This window comes from Leopardus geoffroyi, chromosome D2, assembly GCF_018350155.1.
Source record: "Leopardus geoffroyi isolate Oge1 chromosome D2, O.geoffroyi_Oge1_pat1.0, whole genome shotgun sequence".
NCBI lineage: Eukaryota > Metazoa > Chordata > Mammalia > Carnivora > Felidae > Leopardus > Leopardus geoffroyi.
Window position 1 is genome coordinate 21,598,326 of NC_059334.1, and position 19,320 is coordinate 21,617,645.

General features: G+C 38.6%; 1 protein-coding gene across 5 annotated transcripts in view; it reads right to left on the reverse strand.

Annotated features, from left to right (window-relative positions):
* FAM13C (family with sequence similarity 13 member C) overlaps positions 1–12,651 on the reverse strand; it is a 162,111-nt gene extending 149,460 nt beyond the window's left edge. For 3 of the 5 annotated variants that reach the window (XM_045437458.1, XM_045437457.1, XM_045437459.1), the window contains exons 1-3: positions 12,282–12,452; positions 5,589–5,645; positions 2,064–2,265 (exon numbers count right to left, since the gene is read on the reverse strand). In XM_045437458.1, coding sequence (XP_045293414.1) covers positions 2,064–2,265; positions 5,589–5,645; positions 12,282–12,343 — 321 coding nt within the window. In that variant the 5' untranslated portion in view covers positions 12,344–12,452. The other 2 variants (XM_045437460.1, XM_045437461.1) reach the window with 2 other exon arrangements.
* Positions 12,652–19,320: the final 6,669 nt, after the last annotated feature.

A 19,320-nucleotide genomic window follows, 5' to 3' on the forward strand; every position in this document is an offset into this window, starting at 1 on the left:
AACATTCACTCAACATTTATCTAGCTTCAGTGACCAATATTACAAACCTTTAAGGCAGAAAAGAAAAATTACATTTATAAAATTCTCCCCAAAGTAGTCTTTTCTAAGTAAGTAGTTACTGATTCGCAGCACAACATATCAGCATAGGAAAACAATTCCAGAGTGAAATCGCAGGTTTTATATAAAAATTAAGGTGTGAGTAGGATAAGGGATTAGGTAAATCACTAGATCTGGGAATATCTGTGTACCGCTTGTTAGCAACACTGTGCTTTTATGGAAAAGACCTTCCACTCAAGTTCTTCCAATTCTGTTTAGAGACATTATGTAATCCCTCTACTCCTTACTTTTTCCTTTACAGAAAAAGATAATAATACCCATTCCGTGGGATTGTGGTAAAACATGGTACATGCCCAGAACACAGTAAATACTGAAATACATGTTAGCTGATTTTATTAATAGTATTACTTATAGATTCAGTTTTTGCTCAATACTCAACCAGTGTAAATTCTCTGTACCCAAAGAAAATAGGAAGAATGAAATGTGTTTCAAATTTCTCCCAAAGATGAATGATCTAATATTATAAAAGTTCTCTTAGTCACTGGAGGGGGGAATCTCCTTGTGTGGGTAGAGATGTTAGGAATGAACTGGAAATTCTACCTGCACTCCAGGATTCCACTGCTGTACTAGCAGCAAAGACAATACAAGTATATCTCCAGATATCTCCCTGTGTATGAGCAATGGATTGGAATTGCATGCTCCATTAGCACCTTATTACAAGTGACAGCTATGTAATTTCTGCGAGCCAGATTATAGGATGACAAGAAAGAGAGCACTCTAGCAGAAATGGCTAGTCATCCAAAGCCCAAAGTATCACAGGTGACCCTTAGTAGGAGATTCAAGATCAGAGCCTCCCTGAAACCCATCAGACTCTGCAGGCAGCCCTTTGGGTACCTGTAACCTCCCCAACACCACACTTCTAATCAGATTAGGTGCATTCAGTAATAGACAGGGTCTCAAGTTTATGATAACTCAAATAGTATTTCACACTCACTTCTCTCTGAAAGTCAACTCAGTTTAAAATAATTACAACACAGCTTTATGAATGCAGAGGGTGTTTTCATTTTATTGCAAACTTAACTGACACATTAAGAGGTCTTAATGCTAAGGAAGAAATTAGATAAAAATCACAAGACAAATAAGAAAATAACAAGGTCAAATAAAGTGTTCAGCTAAAGTTGTTCTAATAGGAAGATCACCTAGTGCCCATTTGCTATGTAGGACTGGACTTAAAATTATTATATAATTAATCTATTATGCATGGAAGCTCCCACATTATCTTTAAGACTTAAATGTTAACAAAAAAGCAAAGTTAATATTAATGAAGCACCTGTGTCCCCAAAACTACATTAGGTGCATTACAAGTATTATTTCATTAATTTCCTAGTAAGAGTAAAGTAGATTATATTCATTTCATCTTTTTTTAAAAGCATCATAAATTATTTGTGGAGTTTTTAAGATTTAAAAACATCACATTCTTTGCTACATACCTCTACACTTAGAGAAAGTTTGAAAAAAATAGAAACTGTAAATTTATTACCCAAATCAAGTGAAAAAAATGCTTCGTTCATTCATTTAAACACATTGACCTCAAAGAACCAGATGCTATACACACATACAAACTGGCACATGCATGCACACTTGAATATTTATCCAAGGCCACTAAATTGCAGCCTAAAGTGAATGGCTCAGAGTAAACTTGGGACTTTTGCTGAGAAGAATCTCCAAATGCGGGGCAAGAGCTACATGACCTGGATAAGTGAAGATGGTAGGAGATCCTCCTCTACTCTCCCCTGCAAAGATTGCAGCATCTCCTTTGAACCTATGTCAAAGCCCAGTATTCAAGAGTATCAGTTTGAAAGGGCGCTAAATTATCAGCCTGCTCAGAGAACTGTGCTGGGTGGTTTGCGCACTGACACCTCAAGATGCCTCATCACCTCCTGAAAAATAAGGTGCTCACACAGCCTGCCAGAGTGTGGCAAAGGCCTAGTGGTACAGCCCACTACCTGACTTTCTCCGTGGCTCCTCCCGCTCTCTGCCTTGAGCAGGATCTTGGGCTTCCGGGACTTGAAGTTGCCCATGCTGGGTCGCAGCACGCCGTCCACCAGCAAGGTCTGCTCTACATGCTGCTGTGGCTCCCGAGAGGGTGGTGCGGGCTCCTCTAGGAGAGCCCCGGCTTCGGGGTAATTTTCTTTATTGTCTTCATCTCTAAAACAGGAAAGGCCCAATTTAGAAAGCACCCAAAAAAGTATTAAACTGCTGCGGGAAAGCGAGGCTGGCATACTCATAGCTGCTCTATTTATATGGTATCTAGCAAAATGTTTAGAGTAGACTTAGTTTCACAGGAACAAGAACCGAAGAAATGTGAATTTCACTCTTTAGATCACTCCATAGTCCCTTCTAATCTTTGCTAGTGAATACATACTTTTTTTTTTGTAGTTGTGACTTTGTGCATACGATCACATGTTTTTAATTTTCCACTTCAAGATGCTTTCATGTATATATTTTTTTCTCTCACAATAATAATGTGAGATTCAGGTTAGAGATCATCATCCCAGTTTTATAGAGTAAGACTGTAAACCTCAGAGATTAAATGAAGTGCTTAACAGAAGGGCTAATTCACCCAGACCCAGAGTGGTAGCTAGGTTTTCAGACTCTCCTGCATATATGTCTTTGATTTAAGGCATGCTATTTCCTCTTCCCTGGCATGTTTGTAATCATCTCCCTACAGTTTTCAAAGGCCTCTAACAGGGTCTACTTTGATAGGAAACATGCTACTTGAAAAAAAATATAAAACAAGGGCCATATTTTACCCAAGCAAACCATCTGACAACACTCTCAGTGCACACTCGAGGATCCTGTTGTCAGGCTTTCATCAGTGAGGAATTGCTGGAGGTGACTGAATGGGCTGGCGTTACCTCCATACATTCAGTGCCCGGGTGGCATTTTAATTTTCACTAAGCAAGCAAATTCATACAGTATCACCCCACTGTTTCAATTTCCTCCAAAGGAGTGACATAACACTTTTATTTGAAGTCATTAATCCTTCTTAAATCTAGATGCATTTCATATTCTTATTTTGCTAAGAATCCAGGGATATAACCAAATGGGGCATTCACTTTATACAATCAATATCTTCAACCTCAATCCACTGGCAATCATTTGGTACTAGATCATGCAATTCTCTAGGAGTGACCACTTCCTGCAGGTGCTGTTTTTCTCTCCTGCTCCCTGATTGGAGAACCCATAAAAGAGATTTTGACAAGGTCAGTTAGGAAGCAATTCCTCATGGTTCAAGGATACCTAAAGCCAAAAAACAAGACCAGCAAACAAAGGATTTCTGTGTCCCTGTTCAAGATGCCTTTTCACAAGTAAAAGAGAGATTAAATTCACAGAACTGATATTGAAAGGATGAACTCCAGTTAGCCTCTGGGAAAAGATCAAAGCACACATCAGGATAGGAAGTCTGGCGCATGATCAGGGTGTAGTCAGGCAAGGCGTGGAAATAAAACTATGTCAAACAGTTCATCTTAAGCCTCAGAACAAACTTCATAATGCCTGATAAAGGAGAACCCAACAAGTGAAACAATTCTTCAGTATTAGTAACTGAAGAAAAAAATTACAAGTCAGTGCCAGTGACACTGGTTAATATTTTCCCTTAAGATCAGCTACAATTTAAAAAATTCTAACTCACTAATGGATTTGGAAAGTGATGTGAAACCATGAGTTGGAATTGTACTGTTCATTTGAAATTTCTATCACTGGAAACAAAGAATGTTCATTCATGTACTCTGTGTTCCCCAGTGAGAAACAAAAGGAATGGCTGTCTTTACAGTAAACCTAAATGGGTCCTCATTCAAGGAAAATTCTAGAATATTCAAGAATAAGTGGGAAAATGTCAGTTTTCAAATCTAAAATTACTCTTTTGATACATTTATTCCTAAAATAATACCTGGACTTCATTTTTACATATTTTCAAGGTGCCCCCAATTTATAAAATCATCTTGCTCACCTCCTTGACTTGAAAAACAAGGAACATGGTCAGGGGGAGCTAAAAGTATCTTTCTCTCATTACACAAGCTTAGAACCTAAATACAAAAGTCATCTTTAGAAATGTCTTTCTAACCTGTTAATGGTTCCTCAGAATCTCCAAAACAGGAAAGTACAAGTTATGTAATTTATGCCACTACTTATTGGAATCATTCATAACTGAGAATGAACAACTAAGTGGTGTTCTGAAAAGAATAAGAGTCTGAAAGATCCTCCCACATATTAGTTGTGTCACCTGGTCCACAGTGTGTCACCTCTCTGGTCCTCATCCTAAGATGGATGTCTCTCCACCTTGCAAAGACAAGACAGTCCCTATGAAATACCTGCCATAGGAAGCTGGCTCAAGGCCACAGCCCAATAAACGGGAGCTATTGTTATGCTCACAGGGCTTTAGCCAAATGGTTATTTGTAAAGAAAAAATTGAGTGCCCTTTTTAGTCTCTCCAATACCTCCAGGATAAATTCCAAACTCCTTAGCAAGGTACATAAACCTTTTGAAATCCATCTTTGTTTATCTCTGGAGCTTCAGTTCTTACCACTCCTGGCCTCCTCACTCCCACAGGCTCTCAAGACTCCTGCCATCCTGAACTGCCTGCTATTCCTACGACCCTCTGTTGGTTTTCCAGTAAGTTGCTCCCTCTGCTTGGTGGCATCCTCTTTTTCTTGGCCTTATATAACACACACATTCACACACACACACACACACACACACACACACACACACGTCATGTGCTATTGTAATTTTCTTTAGGAATCCATCCCAGAAACCTCTCTGGGCTATTTGGTCCTTCTAAATGAATCCTCTGTCCACGCTAGTAAAATGTACTTAATGCACTGCAGCATCATCATCTATATTGACCGGTTTCTGGCACAAAAAAATAGGCCTTCAGCAATTGTTTGTTATCTAACAAACGGACTTGAGAGTCAGAGAAACCTGAGTCCAAATTCTGCTTCATGGTAGCTATGTTAGCTTGGATGAGCTATAATCCCTCTGAGCCTCAGTTTCCCTACTACCAGATAAAGAGAGAAACATCAGCCTCCTTTCGGTTGTTTGGATTAAATAATAAAATGTACATGAAAGTGCTCTGAACAAGCAAATATGGAAGAAAGTTAACTGTGAAGGTTTTGCCATACCATGAACCCCTCGATGACCAGGACCATACTCCAAACATTTGATGACATGTTTGGTAAATAAATCTATAATCTCTTCCACAGGTTCTATGATGGGAACATTGAGATGGTATAATCAATATTTAATTCAGTAAGCATTTAATTAGCATTCCCCATATGAAGGCACTGCCTGGGTACTAAGGGGAGCATCCCAAAACTGGACAAGACAAAACTTCCTTTAAGAACTGATAGTTTATTAGAAGAACTTACACACAAGGACAAGTGACTGTAATTCAAAGAGGAAACAAAGGAGCCTAGACCCAAATGATTTCTGTCCTTCATAATTAAGAACCAGGCAATTGTGGGTCATACCTGAGACTGGAGCAATCAGTCTGATCTTCATGTAGGGAGACTGTGTCTTCGTCACACCTGGAGAGAAGGAACAAAACCACATCAGATCCAGCAGTCTGTAGCAGCAGAAGCAGCAAGAGTCTAAATTATTTTCGATTAGTTCGGTAAACTAAAAAATAGAACAACCCTCACCACTCTCTCTCTCTCAAACTAGCTCCAATTCCCAGCATGTGTACCAGGTAATGACACCAATGTTGTCATATGTGATCATACCTCAGAACTAGAGGTAACACTCCTTTATGATCCACTGCTCTGAATCACCTAAACTAACAAGATTTTGGCAAGGACTGAAGTATTCAAAGCACTTGAGGGACATCTAACACCAAGATTGGTGGATTATTCTTGGCTCGAATGCACTGTCTGCCTCTTGAAATTTCCTCTGCCTCAGGCAATCATAAACCACATCAGTTTCCATTTGGCTTCCTTCATTGGCCTCCAGACTTTCTCAGTCCCCTTCCTTATCACAAAACTTCTGGAATAACCTGGTGAAAAATTCGTGGCTCCTCTAAATGAAAAGTCTTCTGTGTTCAACACTGCCTGAGGGAATCTAGAGCAAGACCACTCTCTCACTCTAGTGTAGGAGGGAGCCTTTGTTCCTGTTCTCAGCTCTTCCTATCCCGCTCCAGCCTGGAATGCTTTTCCATCTCCAACTCCTACTTATCCTTCACTTGCCCAAATGAAGTCTTATGAGCTCCATGAACCAAGTTCACCCACAGGCCACATTCCTACTTTAACCTTGATACATAAATGTTTACTCTTCATTCTGAGGTTTGAGTAACCAACTGTATCTTGCCTCACACTGCTCTGTAATTCCTTCATACCTCTGAGCTCTTTTAATTAGTTATTAATTCCTTGAGAAGAAATGATATTTTTTCTAGATAAACCGCCACAGTGCCCACAGTGTTACCCCAAAGTAGGCATCCAATAAGTGTTTGAATACAATCATTAGCTCTGGCCCCTCAGCAAGACCGGAAATAATTTAACAAGCATTTATGGAACATTTGCTATCTTTCAGGTACTTATTAGGCATTGGAGGTGTGCTTCTCAAACTCTTTGGGATTTAGGACTGACCAGTTTGTTTTCTATTTCCAATCCACTATGGTAGTTTGGTAAAAATGCCACAGGGATGCCAAATTCCCATAAAATATTAAATTCTTACTCCCTATTTCTGTACTTTCCTTGTCTCAGACAAGTTACAAACAATTTTGGGGCCCATACTTTTAGTAGCACTACTTCTAAAGGACACAAAGTTGAAAAAGTCCTCCACCCTGCTCTGAGAGATTCACAATGTAATGAGTAGACAAAAATAAATAAATACATACGTATGTAATATCACCATAATATAATAATAATATTCATACTTTATGAAATCATTTATAATTTTTAAATATTCCTTGCTTGCAATGGTATATAACTTGTCCACAGAACAAATTGATGAAAGCTCCAGTCCTCTTCCCTCACAATCCCTTTTAAATTATGGGTTTTTTTTTTTAATGAATTAAAACAAAGGCTACATAGATTCTAACTCTCTCTGCCTGTTGAAATATTTTATTCTTATTGGCAGTTAAAAAGAAAAATCGGTCGACTTAATACAGTGCTCTTCTTAACAAAATAATTAAATTTTCTTGCTTTCTCATGTTTTTGACTGTCAGTAAGCCACTCTATCCATCTCATGTAAACAACAATTGAATTCATAAGCATTGCCTTATTCTCCTCCATCAGAGACATTCACTTTAATAGATCATCTAAGCTTTGTAATTTGAATGAAAAATGTTTCCCAATGAAAGTAATATTGCAAAGTAGAAAAACCAGTGACAAACAGAAACCTAGAATTTTTGCTTCCAAAGAACTAAGGTTCAATCGGAGTTTCAACCCTAGAGCTCAACAATACCTATTGTTTGGGAATTTGGCAAGAACATATTTTTCTCCCCCTCACTTGATTTACTAACTTTTCTTTTCAAAGTACAATTAGGTAAAAATGGAAACTCAGCACCAGAACATACAAAGTTGCACATGATTTTTTAAGTATGAGGCCAGATCCTGATTAGCTGATCCAATTTTAAGGCCTATTGAATGATTTCAGTAGCCCCTCAAGGAAACACAATTCCTAGGTCAAAGATACAGCAATGAAATAGATCTGTGTACTGGCTTACACGAACACATATACAAGCTTTTTAGTCCAGTTGGATTTTACATTTGCTTTGATGAAGACCATTAAGTTTTATTGAATTAACATCTCCTTTGTGACTCTTCTGATGATTCCTTGAGCAGGAGCCCCCTGTACAATGTTGAACCAACTGTAAAACTGGATTCCACAGTGGAACCCATATCCAGATATTCCCATTCCTGTAAGAAAACCAGCTCAGAATAAGTACCCTACTGCTCTTGGGAATGGCATTTTCTTACTGTATTATAGCTCCACTACAGGAATTTAAAGACCAGTCACTTTGATGATCTCCTTAAATATTCAAAACTTGGCATCTTCTACGTGCAATGCTTTTCAAAATGTAAACTGTGACCTATTAGTAGGTCTTGAAATTAGATAGCAGCTACCAGCATGCTGTTATTGTTGTTAGAGAAATAGAATACAACATAGCAGTATCATAAGGTTTAAGTGTTATTTCACAGAACTTATTTAAATAAGTCATGTATATATGTGTGTGCTGGATTGCATTATAAAATGTTTTTCTTGGGGCACCTGGATGGCTCAGTCAGTTGAGCATCCAGTTCTTGATTTTGGCTAAGGTCATGATCTCAAGGTCATGAGATCTCTCTTATGAGAATCATAAGATTCTCTCTCTCTCTCTCTCTCTGCCCCCCCCCCTGCTCATTCTCTCTCTCTGTCTCTGTCTTTCTCTTTAAAATAAAATAAAATAAAATAAAATAAAATAAAATAAAATGTTTTTCTTACTACTCTTTGTAGTTAAAAAAAATGTGAACAGCACCTCTATTAAATGACTTCCTTTGAAGTCTCATCAACTAGGGTCTAAGTCCCCGAGTTCTTGATTTGTTGTTACCCAGACAATATATGGATAATTTGTCCTTGCAATCACTTATTTGTGAAATGCTCAGGGTTGTTACCTTTTTCCCTCTGGGAGTTTTATTCCCTCTATCTATCACAAACAAGAAAATCTTATGTGGGACTTTACCTTCACCACTTACCTTCTTTTTCATAGCATCTCAGCTAAGCCTGCCAATGCAATCAGGTAAGGGTCACCTTCACACAAGAGGTGAAGGAATTGCCCAAGGCCAATGTGGAAGGCAATGGTCCCTGTGGTATTTCTGCTCCACCATACTGAGCCTACCAAATAGTCTCTTTAGTTTATATTCCAGAGGCTCGCAAAAGAAGGAGAATGACTTGTTTCTTAGAATAATGGTGGGGAAAGAAGTGCCCATGAGAGGTTCTTTTTATTGACTTGGGGTAAATGAGAAGAGAGGCCTCAGATTGGTTATTAGATAAAATGTGGTTGTGCCAAGAAGGAGACTCCCATTCACTCAGTAGTCCTGTGTTCCCTGAGAGCAAAGGTGCAGAGGTGCAGCCTGAAATTCTTTGGGATTTCTCAGTGTGTCTCCAGAACCATTTGCATTAGCATTCTTTGGGATCCTGATTAAAAGGGCAGGCTTGGGCCCTACTAGCACCTCAGTGTCACTAGATAGGCTAGCTCCCTGAAGGTGAGGCCCAGGAATGTGAATTTTCAAACCAGACTGCCTTCTCAAACACACACAAACATAACTAACACTGACTTAAAAGTTTACAAAGCCCATCACTGGACTGACTCCAATATAATCACCAATCGTAGGTTCCCATTTTGGGATAAAGTCTGGGAAACTGAATCTTGTACATGCTTCTTTTTTTTAAATTTTTTTTAACGTTTATTTATTTTTGAGACAGAGAGAGACAGAGCATGAATGGGGGAGGGTCAGAGAGAGGGAGACACAGAATTGAAACAGGCTCCAGGCTCTGAGCTGTCAGCACAGAGCCCGACACGGGGCTCGAACTCATGGACCGCGAGATCATGACCTGAGCCAAAGTCGGCTGCTTAACCAACTGAGCCACCCAGGCTCCCCTCTTGTACATGTTTCAATGTCCTTCCCCAGTTCATACTGATGATCAGTTTTGAGAACCACTGCTTCAGATGATAACTAATTCATTGCAGAATTCATTTGCTGGCCAGGCTTCATTTCATATAGCAACGTAGCCAGAGCAACATAGGAAATGACCATGGAAAAATAGATAAAAGGACCCTGCAGATACAGAAGGGAAGTCCAAGGCCATTCTGATCTTAGAATAATTTGGGTATAAAAAGAAACTGAATTGGTTCAGAACTGCACAAACAGTGCCAGGCCTGGGAAAAAACCGAGAAGAGAATAAAATCTGTCCTTAAGTCCCTCCCAATTTCCCTTCCCTTTTACTCTTAAGAGACCCCCAGGAGGCCAAGCTCACCCCTACCAGGCTAGACTACCTGATAACATAAATTATATTAAAGTGTTAATGACAACTTGAATCTGCCTCCCAGGGGCACAGACTTTTTAATTTCCATTTTAATAAGGGTCACCACCAGAGGCCTTCATGCAAAAAAAATCATCTCTGGGTGCAATTTCAGATACAAAAAAAAAAGTGAGTGTGGGTAGGAGGAAGTAGGAGGGATAGGGGCAGGAGGGGAGGAAGTTTGTATGTATCCAGAACATACAAGGAGACAAGTGCCTCCTCTGTGTATGTTAAGACCACTCCCAAATATTTACTGAGCACCTGCTACATCTAATTCTCAGGATAGCTATCCTGGTCCTGTTGGCTTTGGGGTAATGCCAAAAAACCAAGGAAAATGTTTTGTATTCCTGATGAGAGGAGAAAATGTTACACTAGACAATAACTAGTTTTCAGTGACCCTACTTTGTGCTGTGTGACACCTATGAAGCTTTTGGTATTTTTAAATATACTCCTTTCATTTTTAGATTAGCCAGATGGCATTCCAATTGTCACTCAGGGCCTTATAAAATAAATCACTGTCACCTCTCTGAAAACAACAACAGGATCTTATGCAATCAGAACTCCTTGAGGAGTATCCAAAGAAAAAGTACCAGACTTTTCCCACAGTTAAGTGTAAAACCTTTTTTAAAAAAATGTCCATGTGAAATCTGGAACTGAGTATCTCATTTTGAAGCCCCTATGTCTGAGGCTGACTCTAGGGATTCAGCCACACAGGGCTCCCAAGAATCAGGCACAGAAAGCACTTGGTGCCTATAAGCACAGCAAAGGGAAGAGAGCACCACCTGTGAACCTGAACCAGGAAGTCACGGCCTATCTTTGGCGTGCATACCTCAGCACACGTTCCCTCCTCCTCTCTCTGGCTTTTAGAAAACCAAAGTTGCAGCAATCTCACTAACAGATGCTGGCCCCAGTGAGTATTTTATATGGCATCTTGTAAAGTCAATCCTGGATTGTTGTTTTTTTAAGTAATTCCAGTTAAGTGAGCCCAAAGCTTGACAATAAGAGAGCAGCACATCCAAACGAAGAAACAAAAGATGTGGGAAGCCATGGGACCTGGGAAGTCCTGTAGAATCTTACTCTTCCATCACCAAGTCATTATGACTGTGGTAAAACTTGACACTCATGTATCTATTCCCACATTTATTTGCCTTTTAGGAAATTTTAGCAAACAGTTCCAGAGTTACTGGGCTTTTCTATATCAAACCTGCAGCATTTTTTAAACATAGGTGAGTATACAGCCTTATACATCCCTTTTTCCTGAACAGCTGCTGAGTGACTTTACCAAAAGGTCCCAGAAGTAAACATCATGAGTTAGCCTAGAAAGACTGCTAAATGCAGTGTAGATACTTCATATACATGCATATATGTAAATGTTATGCAAATTACATATAATATTAGTATAACATACTACCTACTAATTTGTAACATATATGTATAGTATAATATTAAGAAAACATCCCATTAGGAAGGGATGACAAGAATTAAAACCATGAACTATATCTAATAAAAAATACTATGACTGCTGGCCTTGAGTAAAATACTATACCCCTTCATTCCATGTTTAAATTATGTTAGTTGCCCCGATCAGCAGCTTTAGCCATAGGACAAGATGGTTTATTCCTCCTATAGCCACATCTTTGAGGTCAGAAGACAAAAAATGACAAAGGGCACGCAGAAAAGTTCACTGTGTCTTAAAAATCTGTAGACAAGAGAGGGTAAGAATAAGTTTAACCTGTTTACCACATGCTACAATTCAACTCAAGTCATTTCACATCTATCTTCTATTTGTTGTAAATGTATACAGCATGCTCCGTGAAAACTGACACCAATGTTGGCAAAATAAAACAAAGCTTCCTTTTGACATGTCAAATACATTTTTTTTTTTAATTTGAGCTCCAAGAATACATATCTTAGAGCACTGAGCTCCTGCAAGCAATTAGCTTGTTATGATATCTCCCCCCATAGCTGCTAAAAGGCTGATTTCAACCTGTAAAGATTTCTGGGCCCCATCATCAGTCAGCACCTCTCCCGGTCTTCAGAGCCCAGATTACAAGAGACAATGCATCTAATACGAAAAGCGGCGGGGGACGGTGGAAGATACCTTCACGATAGTTGCTTCCAGAGAAAGGCATGCAAGTGTTATTTTAACAGCAAGAATCACTTACTCTGTTACAGCGGTGCTGCTGAAGGAATTATCCTGAAGGCTGAAACAGAAACAAGAAAACATCAGCCAAGTCCGGCCGGGGAGCCGTCTCCCTGATTGCTCTCCGGGAGTTAGAGCACACACACAAACATGGCATTGCAAGGCAAGTCTCAGGGCTCGCCCGGCACGCTCCCTCTACCTTGGGCTGCTGTCTGCACATGCTCGTAACGACACCCCCAGCTGGGGCCCAGCCGCACGGGCGAACCACAAAGCCCAGCAGCCCGCGAGGCTGTGGGGACAGAGCTGGGCGGGGCGCGGTGGCGGAGCTGGTCCTGGGCCCCGGGCCCCCCAGGATCCGCGCAAAGAGTGCCTGGAGAGTTACCGGACCTCAACCTCGCCGGCCCCGCACCTCGTTTAGCCCAGGCCTCTGGGTGCCAGCCACCCCGGGGCTGGCAGTGGGAAAGCCCAGCCGTTTCTGCCTAGGTGCTGAAATCGCTGGGGGACTTGCTTTCTTCCAGACGTCTCCTGCCAATTTTACAGAGCTACCCCCTCTAGGGATGGAGGCTGGCAGAAATTCATCCGTCAGGAGGGAACGACGATGGAGAAGAAGACATAGCTGTTGTTTTTGCTGTGTGTGTGTGTGTGTGTGTGTGTGTGTGTGTGTGTGTGTTGCTTTTTATTGCCCTGCATTTGAAGGAGGGCTCACTGCATCACACCCGCTTGGTCTGCACTGTCATTTCAGTCTCAGAGAGGAAGCGCCCAGCTTCTTGAGGACAGGGCTATGAATGAACCCACGCAGGGCCAGTGGAGAATTTATTCCAGGCGGTACTGGGGACTGGAGGGCCGTGCAAGGGGTGGGATGTGCTGTGCCCAGAGTAGCCCGTCTGAGTGCCACTCCCAAGCACCCTTACAAAGGGCGAGAGATGGAATCCACAAATGCCATCCATTTTTAAATAAAGGCAGCCCTGTTGGGGGAAGGGAAGGCTGTCAGGCCTCCATTTGCTTCATTCCCCTGGGAATATTTGTCCTGCCCTCTTTCCATTGTTCTTTTCTCCTGCCAACTTGACCTTGATATGAAATGAACAGTCATCTGTGAAAGATTCTTATTTTGATTTTTGAATTAAGTAAATTCCCCAGCCCCCCCCCCCTTTAACCTCTCCACTCGCAGAAGCAGCTGAGATGGTATGTTTTAAGTATGGTATTTATGGTATGTTCAAACTATATCAGGCGATGAGTTAATTTATAACACAACAACAACCTCAAATTTTTACTTTTGGTTAATTAGAAAAATTACCCAAAATTTGGTAATAAGGGGGAAGAGCATTACCTTTCAGTATCACACTGAGACTTTGTTTTACAGGTCCACCCAAGGACTACTTAATTCTCTAGGAAAATGTACTTGTGTGTGACGTTGCTGTTCACTATTGGTTAGACCTCAGATGCTGGAGTTTCCTGTTAAGTTGTACATTTTGTCCAATCTGTCCAGAGGAAAAGATAACCTAAATGTTTATGGTATTATTGCATTGTGCAACTTTAACCACTTTTGTATCTCACCTAACAATCATATAGAATATTATTCTACATGCCTGTAAATATTCAAATACTCTTGGTTTCAAAGGCACCACACTCTTACAGGTTCCTTTATTAATAAATTAATAGATTTCTGATGTGTGCCTATACTTGTATGAGTGTCATGTTTTTAACTTTTATTATACTTTGAAAAATCAAAATTCAGTTTTCCAAGAAAAACAGGTTTCATTAAGGTCCTTTGCAATTTTCTTTTCCTCACTTCAAATATTTGAAAAAGTAGCTGAATAAAAGCCCAATATGGTCTTAGACCTGAACTCTACAGACTATAAGAAGTTTAGAAATATTCATCTCAAACAATATATATATGTTCCTTAATCACCTACTGCCTCATATGAGCTATGTTCAGGAGTGTTAGACATGAACTATTATATATATATATATATATATATATATATATATATATACACACATATATATACACACATATACATATATATATATATATATATATACACATATATATACACACATATACATATATATATATATATATATATATATATATATATATACTCATTATTTAGTTGCCACAAACTGAGATCTATTCTTTCCATTCTATTGAGACCAATAAAAGCAATTCTATATTCCACATTCTTGGCCCTAAAGATTTAAAGGTTGCCAGTGTTCAGAAACCCCTTTTACTAATTGTCTATGGTGCTGATTCTTAACGTTCTAATGCAGAGAAAGATCATACTTTTCTCATTTTAGCATTCCCAGTGATCCATTTGAAATGAGAAAACTCTATGCTTTTCAACTTTGAAATAGGACTTGGACAATATGAAATAATGTGAGCCTTTTGCAAATAACATAAAATAACAATTGTGTAAAATAAGTTCAAGTATTCAATAATGTCCACAGAAAAGAAATCAGAAATCTCATCAGGTCATGAATAAAATGTACCAAAATTATATTTTAGGTGGTACACTTACACAATGAAAACAATTTGTTGATATAGTTGATTATGGTTAAAAAAACAAAAATGTCCCAGGAAAAATAAAATCCTCTTATGTGGACTATATAAGAAAATCAATCACTCATTTTTTACTTCTGAATCAGTTCTTCTAACTTACTGGTTTTTACCTTAAGTCAGGTGTAGAAGTTATTTTTATAATATCTGGGGCTTTGTTTTGTTTTAATATTCTGTATTATCCAACTTGGAATAGAGCAATACTGATGAATAATCATATACCATCTGGTTATTCTGGAGACCCTGTGTGACAAGACAGCAGTTTAAGATGAGTTCAAAAAGAGAAGCAGAAAACTAATACTGGCATTCTGGAAAAAGGTAACTTCTAGACCTGTGTTTCCCAAAGCGACCTCAGTGGAATTCCAGTTTCCCAGATGATCCAAGAAAAGGAAAAGAGAGCTACATCGTCAAAATTAAGTTTTTGAAAAGGTGTGCAAGCTGACCCTTGAGCAACAAGGGTTTGAACTGTGTGGGTCCACTTATGTATAGATTTTTTAAAAAAAATTTTAAAGTTTATTCATTTTTGAGAGAGACAGAGAGAGAGAGAGAGAGCAAGCATGAGCGGGGGAGGGGCAGAGAGAGAGGGAGATACAGAATCTGAAGCAGGCTCCAGGCTCTGAGCTGTCAGCACAGAGCCCGATGTGGGGCTCGAACCCACAAACTGAGAGATCATGACCTGAGCTGACATCGGACACTCAACCAACTGAGCCACCCAGGTGCCCCGTACAGGTTTTTTTAAAATAAATACAATACGGTATTGTAAATGTATTTTATCTTCCTTATGATTTTCTTAATAACATACTCTTTTTCTAGCTTGCTTTGTTATAGAAATGTAGTATGTAATACATATAACATACAAAATACATGTTAATTGACTATCTTATCAGTAAGGCCTCCAATCAACAGTAGGCTATTAGTAAAGTTTTGGAAAGTCAAAAGTTGTATGTGGATTATCAGCTGTGTGGAGGTCAGTGCTCCTAACCCACACTTTGTTCAAGGGTCAACTGTGTATTATAAATTCACAATGCACATTAGGCAGCAAAAAAAGTATTTCTTTTTTTTTTTTCATTACTTTTTATCCTGTGGTTTTTTTAAGTTTTTATTTAAATTCCAGTTACTTAACATATGGTGTTATATTAATTTCAGGTGTACAATACAGTGATTCAACACTTCCATACATCACCCAGTGTTCATCACAAGTGCAGTCCTTAATCCACATCACCTATTTAACCCATCCTCCCAACCTGCCCTGTGGTAACCATCAGTTTGTTCTCTATAGTTAAGAGCATGTTTCTTGATTTGCCTTTGTCTTTTTTTCCCTTTATTCATTTGTTTTGTTTCTTAAATTCCACATATGAGTGAAACTGTATGGTATAATAAATCTGATTCACTTATTTCACTTAGCATAATACTCTCTACCTCTATCCACATCATTGCAAATGTCAAGATTTCATTCTTTTTTATGGCTGAATAATATTGCATTGTATATCTATTACCACATCTTCTTTATTCATTCGTCAGTTGATGGGCACTTGTGGTGTGTCCATAATTTGGCTATTGTAGGTAATGGTGCTATAAACATTGGGGTGAATATATCCCTTTGAATTAGTATTTGTGTGTTCTGTAGGTAAATACCTAGTAGTGCAATTGCTGGATCATAGGGTAGTTCTATTTTTAACTTTTTGAGGAACCTCCATACTGTTTTCGAGTGACTCCACCAGTTTGCAAAAAAAAAAAAAAAAAAAAAGTATTTCATCATTTTTTAACCAATGTTTTTCTTTTTTTTAAGTTTTTTTAAAGTTTTTATTTATTTTGAGAGAGCGAGAGAGAGACAGAGCGAGAGAGAGCAAGTAGGGGAGGGACAGAGAGAGAGAGAAAGAGCGAGAGAATCCCAAGCAGGCTCTGCACTGTCAGCACGGAGCCCAATGTGAGGCTTGAACTCATGAACAATGAGATCATGACCTGAGCTGAAGTTGGGCGTTCAACCAGCTGAGCCACCCAGGTGCCCCATTAACCAATGTTCTTCAAATTCATTGAGGAATCAACAGTTTTTTATTAAATATATTATCTATTAACATAATGTTTAACTAAGAATTTTGAGAAAAGGACTCCTGAGTATATCAGGGAAAAACTGCAAAACAGATTAACTGGTATAATTATTCAGTGAACAAATAAATGAATGAACAAATGATACTACCAGTCACTATTCCATAGCTGTGAACAAGACAGACACAACACCTGTCATCAAAGTCGTTTTACAGTAAATGTGTATGTATATATGCATACATATATGTAACATCCAGTGTATATATTACATGTACAACCTTATTTTTTAAGGAGTACATGGGGAACTGAAGACGCTAGACTTAAATATGGCTAATTTATTTACATATTAGAAGTTTCAACGTTTTATTTTTTTATCAGTGCTCTTAAAACCGATATCTAAATTTCAGATTTTAATAATAATAGTCTTTTCCTTATAATTTAAAAAGTACTTAATTCCAGCGTACTGGCTTGACTACATGCAAAATATAAAAGCAATGATGTAGTAGTCAGATATGACTGAAAACAGAAAAAGGCTAATAAATACTGTTTCATTATTATTATTATTATTATTGTTATTATAAATAAGAATACATAAACTTAAATCTTGGAACATAGACAAACTGCTGTGCCTGGGTAGTTAGATTTACAGATGATATTTCCTTTCTATTTTCCATAGTGGCACAATGTTTAATAGGGTTTTTAAAAAAAATTTTTAATGTTTATTTTTTTTTGAAAGAGACAGAGACAGAATGCGAGTGGGTTGGGGCAGAGAGAGAGGGAGGCACAGAATCCGAAGGAGACTCCAGGCTCCCAGCTGTCAGCACAAAGCCTGATGCAGGGCTTAAGCTCACGAGCTGTGAGATCATGACCTGAGTTGAAGTCAGACACTCAACCAACTGAGCCACCCAGGTGCCCCTTTAATAGCTTTTTTTTTAAGAACAATAAAAATGAAAACTTTACTAAATGTAGATGGGCTGCTCTTAAAATGAAACGAGCTCCATCCATAATGGCTTTTGATTTAAAATACTTGCTTTCTGCAAGACACTGTGGCAGGGAGCCAGAATCTTTACAATGCCAGGAAGTCAACAAAGTTGCCTACTCTACTGGTCTGGACTCTGTGACTTGTAGTTTCCTGTCAGGACCCTTGGGAATGATCAAGCTTCCCTGTGGAAAGAGAAAACTTTTGCCTGAAAAGATAATTTTCTATAAAGAAAACTCTCTTGACTCACTGTCCACTAATCCTTTTTCTTATCAACTCCAATATCTGAGGCCATGATTAGACAGCCCTCATTATCTGAGTGATCAACATCTGATCTTCTGAAGATTCAAAGATGCCCAGACAAGCAAAGCCATGACAGAAGAAATATAAACTGCTGGCCAACTGGTTATGATCTTGGTCTTCATTCAAGCATCTCTCCCTAATTAATGCTAGTGTATAGCAAGTCCACTGTTGTCTAACAATCTCCCTCTGATTCATCTGACAACACAAAACAGATACACTGTAAACTGATTCCAAGTGAAATTCCAAGATCTCATGAAGTCAGTGGAAGTGATGTCAGAGAATGTCTTGAACTGCATTTAAGTGACATTTTGGCAGTAATGACCAAAAAATATAAAATTGACAGAGATGGTGACATGTCAGTTCCAAAGGGAATGAGTTTAATATCAAAGGACTGAGAGTGGCCCTTGGAAAAATTTATGAAGTTCTTAATTTTGTAAATGTTACCTTTTATAATTGTACAGTGAGAATCAAATGTGAGGTAAAGTTTATCCTTTTGAACTGTTAACATTTTTAAGAAAAAAAGTATATATAACTCCTTCAATAGGCATGATTTATTCTTTATTGTTTCTAGGAATTAGCTCAGTATTACAATTATATCCATAATATAATTTAAGAATATTTTCATAATTTCTTTATTGCTTACCATGACTTACCCTATGCACTCTGGCCCTGGAGACAGATCTGAAATTATCTCCAACCACTTTGGCCTCCCTGCTGTTATTACAACAAGTGAACTTGATCCTACCCTAGAACGTTTGCAGTTGCTATTTCCTATGCTAGGAACACCCCAGACCTGCTAAAATGTGCTTGTTCTGGGAAGCTTCCCTGATCACCTTCCCTAAATTAGTAGCTTCCATCACTTTATTCTGCTTTATTTTCTTCATAGGACCTATCACCACCTGATATTGTTTATTTGTGTTATAATTTGTTTATTTTTTATTGTTTATTTGTGTTATAATTGTTTATTTGTGTTATAATTATCTATCTCCCCTACTAAAATGGTGACTCTTTGAGGACAAAGATTTGGGGGTCTAATTCACTACTCTATCCTCAAAAAGGGTGTCTACCATGGTAGCTACACAGTAAATATTTGTGGAATGAAATGAATTAGTGAATATTTCACATCATTTTTAAAGACAAATCTCTATTCACTCCCTTACTTTTTCTATCTACTTT